This window comes from Chanos chanos, chromosome 1 (genome assembly GCF_902362185.1).
Source record: "Chanos chanos chromosome 1, fChaCha1.1, whole genome shotgun sequence".
Taxonomy (NCBI): domain Eukaryota; kingdom Metazoa; phylum Chordata; class Actinopteri; order Gonorynchiformes; family Chanidae; genus Chanos; species Chanos chanos.
Genome location: NC_044495.1, coordinates 37,561,160 through 37,573,173, shown reverse-complemented (window position 1 = coordinate 37,573,173; position 12,014 = coordinate 37,561,160). Strand labels below are relative to the sequence as shown.

At 41.5% G+C, this 12,014-nt stretch overlaps 1 protein-coding gene across 1 annotated transcript in view; it reads left to right on the top strand.

Annotated features, from left to right (window-relative positions):
* agbl1 (AGBL carboxypeptidase 1) overlaps nucleotides 1-12,014 on the top strand; it is a 101,907-nt gene that overhangs the window by 14,719 nt on the left and 75,174 nt on the right. The window contains exons 7-11 of the mRNA XM_030787767.1: nucleotides 2,410-2,618; nucleotides 3,007-3,175; nucleotides 6,342-6,409; nucleotides 7,759-7,875; nucleotides 11,342-11,805. Coding sequence (XP_030643627.1) covers nucleotides 2,410-2,618; nucleotides 3,007-3,175; nucleotides 6,342-6,409; nucleotides 7,759-7,875; nucleotides 11,342-11,805 — 1,027 coding nt within the window. The remainder of the gene's footprint in view (nucleotides 1-2,409; nucleotides 2,619-3,006; nucleotides 3,176-6,341; nucleotides 6,410-7,758; nucleotides 7,876-11,341; nucleotides 11,806-12,014) is intronic.

The following is a 12,014-nucleotide window of genomic DNA, read 5'->3' as shown; positions in this document are numbered from 1 at the left end:
CTAGTGAGTAGAACAACATGAATTAGTATGTGTTAGGTGAGATTTCCCTCCCGTTTATCCGCATGCATCCATCTCGAGGTGAACCCACCCTGCATCACCAGCGCCTCCCCATGGGAATGTGATAAAACCAGTACGGTCATTAATATTTTAACAAGCTGTATTTGAGACAGGCAAAGGACTGCAGCTCTCCCAGCCCAGAGACCCCATGCTGAGTTAGTCCAGGGAGAAGTGAGAGAGAGAGAGAGAGAGAGAGACAGACAGAGAGACAGAGAGTGAAGGAAAGCACGCACGCGCACACACACACACACACACACACACACACACACACACACGTACAGGCACAGCATGCACACACTTGAGGCTCTCTCCCTAAGGCCACATTTTCTGGATCCCATAGTGCGTATTGATATCAGTCAGCATGAAGGTGTACAACATGCTTCTCCAGCACTAACTACAGTGTACACGCACACTATACTGACCTTCATACCATACTCTTGGTCTGGGTTTTCCACCCTGTTTTTTCACTACTTGTGGTCTGAATTCACCTCTTTACTAAGCTATTCTCCAAGTCCTTCTATAGATATGAGGAGACTTGATGTTAGGTCCTACTGTTAGATCTGCAAGCTGTTGCTTTTCATGTTGTCGTCATGGAGAAGTGCCTTTAGCCTTTTTTTCTTTCTTTCTTTTCTTTTTTTTTTTTTAAAGAATAATAGGTTTATTTCTGCACTGTGAAAAAAAAAACAGCTGCAAGTGATGCTGAGGGCAATGTGACCATGGTTTTGGCAAGAAAAACAAAGCACTCAGTGCCAAAACATATTTGTGCAACATTATTACATAGCCTGTTGAGACTCTGTTGCTCGCTGTAATTTTTAAACAATATCCAAACACATAAAACTACAACAACATAAACAGAAGAAGTGACAGAAACCAGACAGGCTCAAATCAAATGTTACCAACATGTTTTAGGTAGAGCGGTGACGTGACTCAACCGCTAAATTGTTTCCGCTGTTGAGTCATCAAAAGGAAAAAAAAAAGTCAATTTTTAATGATTCAGGATATCACACTTTTTATGTATTCCCTAATGTTTTAGAACGCTAAGAGGCTGACCTTTGAAAATGTTTGTGTGACAGCACAGTTCATTTCGTGTGTATAAATATAGACAGTTATTGAGGAGGAAAATGCAGCTTTCAAAACAATGGGTCTGTTTATCCCTTTTTGATGGTGCACATACTGTAGACCTCTTTTACACTGGCCAGGATTTCTAAGCCAATCAAACAATACGTTCGCTTAACTCTTCGGAGTAACATGTGAACGACATTGAGCTCTCCACTTTGTATTCGGCTGAACAAACCAAAAACTTGAATATTAATATTAATGTTCAGCCGTGAAGCTGATAAATCTTTAACAGGATGATATAGCGATACTTTACCTTGTGCTGCTATTACGTGCAGTAAGGAATTTTCTCTAGATCGACTATTTGTCACTGACCTCTCAAATACAACTTTGATACAGACAATAAACCATCCTCACCCACATCAGCAAAATAACTGAATATTTTCTTATCTCCCCCTAGCATCCTCTCGCTTCTCCCTCTCTTTTTTTCTCCAGCTTTACCTGTTGTACCAATTTGAAAACATTAATCACTCTGACATGCTTTTTTTTTTGCCCCGCTCTCTATCTCCCTTTCCCATTAGAGTCCGTTATTGTGCTGTTGATGTAACTCTTTAGTGCAACAATGATATATGCTCTTTATTATTATTATTATTTTTCCCAGTAAAATGCATCGTCAACCATGACATAGAGGAAAAAAAAGAAAGAAAGAAAGTGATGTATTCGCATCATTTGGAACACAAACACCTAGCGTAGCTCTTCCCGGTAAATATGTACTCATTCGCGAGAGAGTAAACAAACAAAGAAGCTAATGCGACTGCAAAGATGCTCTTTTCTTTCATGCCATCCCGGCTAATGCTTAAATGGAGGCCAGGGATCGTTGTTAAATAGATGTTCTGAATCAGTTCCTGACCCTTTTAATTATTCCTAATCCATTCATGACAGTGTCTTGGGCTCTCAACCGGTCAGACGATGTTTGGTCTCTGCCTCATTTGTATATTGAAAAAAAAAAGAGTGAGATTACTGGATTATTAAATACAGAAGTGCAGTCTGTTTATCAGTACACTACATCACTTTACTTCTGTTTCATATCATTTATATTTATGACATAACCCATCTGACTTTTGCCACTCTTAAATCTGATTACACACTATAGTCAACTGAATGCTATTACAAATTTGCTCTGTGTTTATCTTTAAATACCCTGAAGTTTTGTTGTTGCGAGTTGATTGATGTTTTTGGATTGTCTTATGAAGTTGAAAGGCATGAACAATGTTTTGTTGTCGTTGTTGTTTTTAGAGGCAAACTGTAAAACAGCGGTTGCCAAGGGCTACATCTCTGACCTGTTAAAGCTGTATGAGGACTGGCACATCAATGATGCCAGCCACGAGCACGTTCCCATTCGCCGGTCTCTCCTCCACTGCCTGCATCACGCCTCAAACACTAGTGTTGGCAGAACCACCCTGGTGGCAGAGGGGGGCATTGCTCTACTGTACCACACCACACAGGTAAAAACAAATCTCCACTATCTACAAAACACCGCCATCTGCGTTCTGTTTCAGCATTTGAGAAATTCTTTCCCTCTCAATTTCCTCTAGTTGTATTTTCTGTTACCTTTTGGTAATTGCACTCTTCCGTTCATATTGCTTTAATCATATGTCTTTGATATTTCAAGCAGTTTGAAGGGCAATGGTTTTTATAGCCAAGTGGTCCAACCCCAGTCATTAGCGAATGCCCAAACCAATTGCTAATACGCTGAAAGCTTTGAGGAGAAAAAAAAAGACTTTATAGATTTTCTGCTTTTTGCTGCTCCATCTGCTTTAAGGGGTGACATTTGCTTTCTTTTATTGTGTTTTCAATGTGCATGATCCTTTTTTTTCTTTTCTTTTTTGTCAGATGTGCTTGGCCACCAAGAGCCTTGAGTGTTTGGTTGAATCTGCAGTGCAGCTCATGAGGAAATGCTATCCAAAATGCCCTATTGCACTGACCTCAGATCAGAGTGTTCACCGTTTCCCACTGCCTGGCAGGCCTGATGACGGCTGGGACGATGTTCTAGGACTTCAGGGTAATATCTCTTTCCTTCCTTTCTCTCCTCTTCTTATCATAATCAATTCCCTTTTTAGCTCAGGAGAATAAATAAAAAGAAAATGACTATGATGGCACAGTGGAAGTTATGGAACTGTTTAATAGGAGGCCAAATCATGATGAAAGAGTAATGGATTCAAGTTTACTTCTCAAAGTTCTCTTCAAGTAAACTTTCACTGTGCTTTGAAAGGAGCTACTTTGAAAGAAGTACTTCTCTACATCTTTGTAGTTCTTTTGGACTAAACTGACCCACTTTCAGTGAGTTTATACTCTTAAGTGTGATGGAAATTATTTAACAGCCAAAAGTAAACAACAACAACAACAACAACAACAACATAAAAAGTTGCAAAGCATATTTAGATAAACACACATTGTTTTTTTTTAAAGGTTTTTTTTTCTTTTTTGTATTTTTCCCTCGCAATGGTCCATTTAATTTATATGATCTTGTTCTTTGGCTCTCGGCGCGGTGGTTACTTCCTGTAGAATATCAGAATAGCCTTTTCTGCAATTATATTGCTTTTAGCTTAATACACCACCCACGTGCTTCTCACAGTAGAGAAATCACGCACCATACTGTATGGCTTTCCTGCCCCTGTACTCGATCAATGTTCCTGAAACTGTGCAGAGACTATGACTGCAGTGAACCGGCTACATAAACTTAGAGGTCCCGTGGGAAGATGTTAGTTGGTTCCACAGTAAGAAAAAGGGAGAGAAAGCATCATTTTGGGTGAGGGCTTACAGATATGGATTTAGTTACTGTGTTAGGTCATTGTGCTGGGTCACTGGGATCTTTGTGCTGGTGTTCTTTCTCAATGATCTCAATATGATTTTTTTTTTTTTTTTTGCCAAGGTCAGAACAATAATTTCTATGATGGCAAGAAAAAGAACATGCATTTAATTCATTGTCAGACTTTAAAATCCAAACCCAAACACACACACACAATACACAACAGGGCAAAAAGAACTGGAGCTCGCTCTTTGTCGACCTCCAGTAGACTTTGCTTACATTTGTCATTCGGGAGGAGTGCAGCAGCGGTTGCTCTGGCAACCTTTCTCAATGACACTGAGAGAGAGGCAAGACTGTCAGATTCTCAGCTCTGTTCGTTCAGGAGAGAGCTAAGGCTATGTGCTCCATTTTATATACACCGCCCATGTGTGTGTGTTCTCCAATGCAAACCTATGTCTCTCTGCTGCATCCCGCTGAATTAATACAGGAGACAACACGAAAAAAACAAAGAATAGAAACGCTCGCAGACATTTACAGCGGTCATGGGTAACACACAGATCTGAAAGGCTGTCAAAAACAGAAAGGGTGGTGTCTTTCTGCTTATTATTAGCCACGAAACAAAGTCCCTCTTCTCCTCAGACAGAAACAGAACGTAGATGTGTTTATAAGAGCAGATAGATGCATTGGCTAAATGGGCTGGAGAGTAATTCATGTTGGATCTTTGTCTATACTCCAACTGGGACATAACCACATGAGCTGTTAAGCAAAGGAAAAAATGCTTTCAAGGCTGTACCTGTTGCCTATGGAAGATTTTTAAAGAGATAGACAGAGGATTCCTGCAGAGAGCAGCCCAACCAGACCAATGCAATAACAAAGCTTCACATTAAAAGCCCTATGTGGGCTTTAGTTGTCCAAAGGCAAGTCTTAGTTTGACAAAGAAAATCCCTTTAGTAGCATAAATTAAAGCATGACAGGTTCTTCAATTCTTCTTCTTTTTTTTTTTAGCATCTGCTGCTTCTCTTTCCTTTTCTCCTTTCCTTATTAACTGGGTAATATCCTGACTTGACAGATTAGCATTACAGTATGGTCTTGTTCATTTGGTCTACAATCTGACAAAGCTCTCTGCTGTGACCAATTCAAACGGTGCCAGTACCTTCTGGTTCCTTTTCAGTAGTACTGGTTTTACTGGTACAGCGTCTCAGTTCCTTATGAGTGTAACCAGTTCTTTTGCTCTGTAAGTGCACATGGAGGGCTGTATTTTCTCTGTTGTTTAAGGTGAACTAGCTCTAAATATCTACCTCTAAAGCATTTCATATGTATAATGACTGACAATTCTTGTATCCAACAATGTAGATAAAGTTGAAGACTCCACTCTAATCCTCCTCTTAGTTTCCAGGCAAAGTGCTTGGGCTGATGTGGTGGAAGTGGGATTTCTGGCTTTAAACTAAGGCTTTGGCAGAGTTAAAGGACTGTACAGAGTTATGAGAATTCCTCAGAATTCTGAGGTACGGGATGCAGAGCCAAACATTGTATTTTTAAATGTCCTTCTTTAAAGACTCTGTCGCTGTATGGGTAGTTTCTCTCTCACTCTCATTACTCCGGGATAAACTTGGTCAACCTGCCGCAGGGACATTTCAATGGATATTTTACTTTGCTCTGTTTGCTCTATTATATTTTACAAGTAGTTTGTTAGTTTTGTTTTTGTGTCATTCCAGGCAGAGAGACGTGCCTAAACTACATTAAAACTTTAAAAGGTGAAGCACAGCGTGCAGAGGTCTTGGTGACCTGATTTATAGAGTCATCCAAAATTTGTACGTATCTGAAAAAGAAAATAACCAAACTTGACAGAAAAAAAACAAACTTCACACAACTTCAGAAGATGTGAAAAAGATCTATTTGAAGTCACCCCAAAAAAAAAACTGTGGGATGAAATAAGAGATTTCTATCAAAGATAAGGCCTTTGCTCTAGGTTTTTTTCCCCCTTTGCATTATGTGGCATTTCTATGTATTTCTCACTGCTGTCGCCTCTCTCTCTCTCTCTCTCTCTCTCTCTCTCTCTCTCTCTCTCTTTCACACACATCAGTCGATTTCAAGACCAGAGTGAAATAAGACCTCAGGAAGTTACTCACCCTTTGATTTGTGTGTATGTTCGTGGGAGTGTGTGTGTGTGATTTAGATTTGTGTGGTATTGTGGGGACCAAAAGTTCACTCAAGCATATATCCACACTGATAAAGCTGTGTGTTCATTTTGTGTGTGTGTGCATGTACGTATGTGTGTGTGTGTGTGTGTGTGTGTGTGTACACTGAAACTGGGCAGAGAGCATGTGAGTACTAGCTTTGTTTAGCTGTGTTTGATCTCATACTTGAGTTGTACCAAAGTGTGTGTGTCCTTATGTCCCCGTTTTCTTCTCTGGCACAGATGACAGCTTTGAAGACGACAGTGATGATGACAACATGGAGAACGAAGAGTCTGACTACAAAGACTATGTGAGTACGTCAGCACTGATGTCCATGTCTCCTGGACAACATAAGTGACAGTTTTACACACACACACACGAACGCACACACACACGCACGCGCGCGCACACACACACACACACACAGAATGTTTCTGCATCCCTCTGAAGCTTAACCTATGATAGGTAGTCATTTATGGTCAATGAATTAAATGCACACATATTCAAGATAATGAGATGCTGGGTGAGTGTACTATGAGCTGGACAGACAGACACACACACACACACACACACACACACACACACACACTCAACAGACAACACAACACACTTCGCACGCTTGCATTACCTCAATAACAGAGTCCCTGATGTGGCCATAAATCAATGCCAGTACTTTACACTCCTCATCTCTGAGCTCAGATTGGAATACTGGTCTGATGCACTTATTCTAGTCATCCTCAACACCAAATAATCCACTTTTTGTTTCTCTCTCTCTCTCTCTCTCTCTCTCTCTTTCTTTTATGAACCTATTGTTTTCTGTTACCTTCTCTGGCCACATGTCAAGGTTAGCTATGTGTGAGAATGAAAAGTTTTCATACTGTAATGAGATGCAGAGGGGGCAGAGAAAAAGAGACAGAGCTTACTGTCAGCTGAGGGCTTCTTGTTCACACACACACACACACACACACACACACACACACACACACACACACACACACAGAGAGAGAGTGAGAGAGAGAGAAGGAGAGAGGCAGAGCCATTAGTTATCTGCTTTCCTTGATGGTGCTTCCTTTCTTCTTTGGACAGTACGGCATGCCAGTTAGTATGACTGCAACCTATAGATGCCATAACACTGTATCTGTACATGATCCCCTCCCCACACCCTTACATGACTGCTCTTCAGTATTTACTTAGCTCCAAAGGCACGGGACAAGGACAGTGTGCTTAGCTACTCTGTCTCACTCCTACGGGAACATGCCTGTGTCTGCATGGCATATGTGTTTGACTAAGAGGCTCTGGCTGTATGCTTGTGTGTGTGTGTGTATGTGTGTGTGTGAGTGTGTGTGTGTGTAGTGTTGTAAATGAGATACCAGAGGTTTGTTTACCTGCTGTCTCTGGCCGACATGTCTGAGTGAGTGAGTGAGTCAGAGGTCTTGGCCTGCTCTTGCTTATTGACACTTGCGTTGTTGTTCGGACTCCCAACCCTGGCATGCACTGATAGAGAGAAACAGAGAGAGAGGCCTTGTTCTGTTAGAGAGGCCTTGTTGTTTCTGTTTGTGTGTGTGTGTGTGCTTGTGTGTGTGTGTGACAGGGCATCTGTTTATATGACAGAGGTGAGCCTGACTGTAGTTGTCCTCAGTGTCTTCTCTCATCTGACAGGAGGATGACCTGGAGACAGACCTGAATAAGCTGCGTGCGCGGCCCGAGTCAGACAGGCCCCTGGAACAACTGGCCCAGTACATGCACCTCTGTCCAGAACTACACCATGATTTCCAGGTGAAGCTCCTCTCCACTCGCCAGTCTCCCCCGAATCAAAGAGTTTAGAGAGATGTCATGCACTGAGATCTGTATGAAAGATCTGTCTCTCAGCTATAGACCTAATGTCACATGTCACTCAAAGGCCGAAAAGTCCCTTAATTAGCCCAAAGAGAGAATGTTTCTCTGAGTCAAAGACCTACAGGAAATACTCTGCTTCAGTCAAGATTTTGAAGGCATTTTTTTGGGTCGGGGTTCGATGGAGAGAAGTAAGACAAATTCACAAGGAAATGTACCATTTTACAGCCAGTCAATAGACTTAGAGCTGAGAAAAGACAAATATACCTAGTAGAGAGTTGGCGCTGGCTATTTTCCAGGAGGACGTCTGCAGATAATGTCTGAATGTGTGGTAGCTCTGTCTATGAGCTTGGAGTTTCAGCACTAATAGATTGTTGTGAGTGCATACTGTGCAATAACGGCTAACGAAAAAACCCTACAGAGAAACTGTAAATACAGTGCTGGGAGCCAGCTCTTGCCCAAACAACCTCATTAAGTTTGAATACTTAACACTTGTGCTTTTATTTTCATACAACTGCAGTTTTCTACCTTCAAGAAAGTGTTAATCAGTGCTGATTCTGACTTTGTTCTGCTGACTATAGAGCTAAAAAGCCTGAGCTAAAATATTGTGATCACAGGAGATGGTCTATGAACTGATATTTTGTGAGATAAAAATGTTTCCTTTCAGGTAAAATTATGGATCACAGCTGAATGCAACAGTTATCAAGCTACCTGACAGGGAAACCATTTACCCTCCCCCCCGGGCTATGGGGGTGTTTATTTCTCTAAGGAGATAAGAAGTTACAGCACCAGTATTTCTGTCAAGTTTTGAACTATTTATATAGCATTTGGTTGCCGTGGTAATGTTAAAATAACTTGGCTCTCCTGTCATTTAGTGTAGCTCAGTGTCATTTTGACAGGTATCTTCAGAGTAAGATTTTGTCCAGCTAGAGAGGCATTGTGTGAATTTCAGCATATTAATGGGTTTAAATGAATAGAAATGTCAACATGCCCCTGGTAAATCTGCTCTGCCTGGGTTCTGTTACTTTAATGCAAATGATATCGCAAGTTGAACTGCCTCTGTTGGAAACTGCTGCTGCTATGCCTGTCCTCAATTAATTTGTTGCTGCTCATGTTGATATAGTAATTTAGCGTGCCACCAGACAACAGATAAAGTGGTTTAAGTTCAAGATTCCAATTCCTGAAAACAGAATTGAGCAGTACACAAAAAGGTCAATCAATAAATGAACTGGCCAAGTAATATCCTGACTGCCTTGTAGTGTTTCTTTTAGGAAATAAATTGAATACACAGACCTTTGGCGATAAGCCTCGATGTTTATCCAGGTATTAAGCGTTCATGGGAGTTTTTTTCTGTTTTAATCACCTTAATCATGTTTAGGTCCATGACGACAGTAACAATGATCAGATTGGATTATGAGATGAAGTTTATTACATGTGTTCAAAGGAAAGCACAATAGCACAATGAAAAGAGGCATGTTTCGATTCATCGAGATGTTCTTGTTTCATTAAAAGCCTGTTATTAATCATGTATGATAACCTGACTGGCTGTCTGAGCAGCACGCCAAAACAGCGCATCAAATTAAGCCCGCCGTAATTCAGCGCGGCGCGCTCGCACTTTGCCGCAGCCCGTCACAGGTCTGACAAAAAAAAAAAAACCCTCTCTCTTTAATTGTGTGTGTCTCTCTCAAGCGTTGTCAGGCCAGATGAGAACATAAGATTTTTCCCTGTTCTGCCCTAGAGAGAGTGAGGATAGTGCAAATCTCTCACTATGGGAGCGTAGAGGAGGGGTCTGTTCTCCCCTAGGAGACACCTCAGGACACACACCAGTTTTCCTTTGATCTCCCTAACTCCACAGCAGTAATGAGGAATGAGATAGAGCTTGTATGTTTTCATCACATTCCCCCAAGGTTTTCGATCCGACAGTGCTATATCTCCGGGGGTTTTATCAGTGGTTAAAGTCATGGATTTATTTTCATAATCTTTTCGATACATGTTTGCCATCTGTCTTGTTAATGTCGTAATCACGCAGACAGTTTACAGTTGATTCTACGACGTAACTGGGTTAGATTAATCTAAAATTAAGTGTATTTTCAGACACTCACACATACAGACCAGAGACGTTTTGGTAGATTCAAAGTTATCAAATCAATCGCAACAGATTCACTCTCTGTCTCTTTCTTTGTTCTCCAAATGAAAAATGTGGGTCCACTCTCATCCAAACACACCACGCTATGCGTTAGTATCACATTCTTGATTAATATAAACATGATCTCATTGGGTAACATTTGTAAATGAGATTGTCTGTTCTTTGTTGTTATTTATTCTTTTTGAAATAAACATGACACACAGATAGCCTAGTGAGATCTAATATAAAGCTCTTAAGCTCATTCTTTTTTATGCTGCCTAAATGTTGTGGGAGACATTTATATTAATGTATCTGCGTCTAATAGTATTCATGAAAGTAAAGCCCCCCCTCCCCCCACCTTTTTTTTTCTGCTTACACATTTTTTTTCTGGTCCCAAATGTAAAATTAAAATGCAGCAAAATAGCAAGGAGCTGAAATGCTGTAGCTAAACATATAATGAATTCACTTTGATAGTGAGAGAGCGTACTCAATGCGCTCTATACAAAGGATCACAGCTGTCACACAGCATAAGGAGGGGGGGGGAACTTTTTGAGTCATGACTGCTGTGTAAGGAGGTCAGCACAAGTGTTTGTAGTCATCTGAGGACTTCCTATACTTTGCCTGGCCTAACAGCGTGAGTCTCTGTGTCCATGGCCTGTCTCTCCTCAGGGACTTCAGAGAATTGGTCGCCGCTCGTTCCTTTCTGTGGACTTGTGAAATGGGAACGCTTATTATATTAAATATTTAAATTAATATTTAGGTTCTGTTAAGACTGGCAGGATGTCTACAGTACTTTTGATTTGGCAGATTTTATGCCTGTCAAGAGACTATAATTGGAAGACCTAATCTGCTTTCAATATCAAAGGAAGGATCACCTTTTTGATGTCACTGGAAAAAGGGGGGAAACCGCAACGCTTATTCTTGGCTGCATCTCGAGAACGCTCCTTTATGTCTTCCCCCAACAGCGTCGAGACGTCTTTTTTATTTCCTCTGAGTTTATTTTTGGTTGTTAAGCGCCGGGTATTGTCGGGAGGAGCTGCTGTCTTGGGAGAAAGGGTACCTTTGAGTGATGTTTAAAGTAATTCTGCCTCTATTCCCTCAGGGAGTTTTTTCTCTTCTCTTCTCTCTTTCTTCTTTCTCTCACACTTTCTAACGGGGGAAACAACTGATGTAGTCGCTAACACCATTTGCTGACATCTGTGGATGTTGTTTTTCTCCGTTGCTAGTTAAATTCAAACATTAGCCTTCTTGCTGCTCTAATGGTTGAGTAAACATGTCTTCCAGGATTTGGACTCGGGTTCTGAGGGAGAGGGAAGCTCAGACGAGGACAGCCTGCTGAACGGGAACTTTGAGGACAAGAGGCAGAGAGAGAGACATTTCAGAGCGGGCCCCAAGAGTTCTCATTCACCTTCTTCCTCAGATACCTGCTCTAAAGCTGGGGAAGAAAAGCAGAGCCTGACCTTAAAGGAGGGACACCCAGAGGAGAGCCAACTGAAAGCCCAGGACTTTCATAGCCACAATCTGAGCTGCTCCAGAACCAAACAGTCGGACCATTGCAGCATGGTGGACCGACTTCTGGAGAAGTATGGAGCCTGTGTTCCCCATCACGACCCGCGGCTCTATGCTGCCTCTGCCGCCCACACCAAATCCATCGCTAATTACTCCATCCTGGCCTTCCCAGATTTCTGGGGCCACCTTCCACCACGTGGTCAAGAACCAATGGCTAACCGCCGACCCCATGTGCAGAGGTAACCCATTAGATACTTCTGGTACATGATTGCTGTGTTGTCTTTTAGCCTCCTGAGACTTTTTTTTTATATTACATACAACATACAAATAAACACAAGAGCACAATACATGTGAGGAGTTCCACTCCATCAATAGTACATACTCCTTCCCCGCACTATTGGACACTTACCAGGGAATGCCCTGTCATTGCATTCATTAACCTGTACTT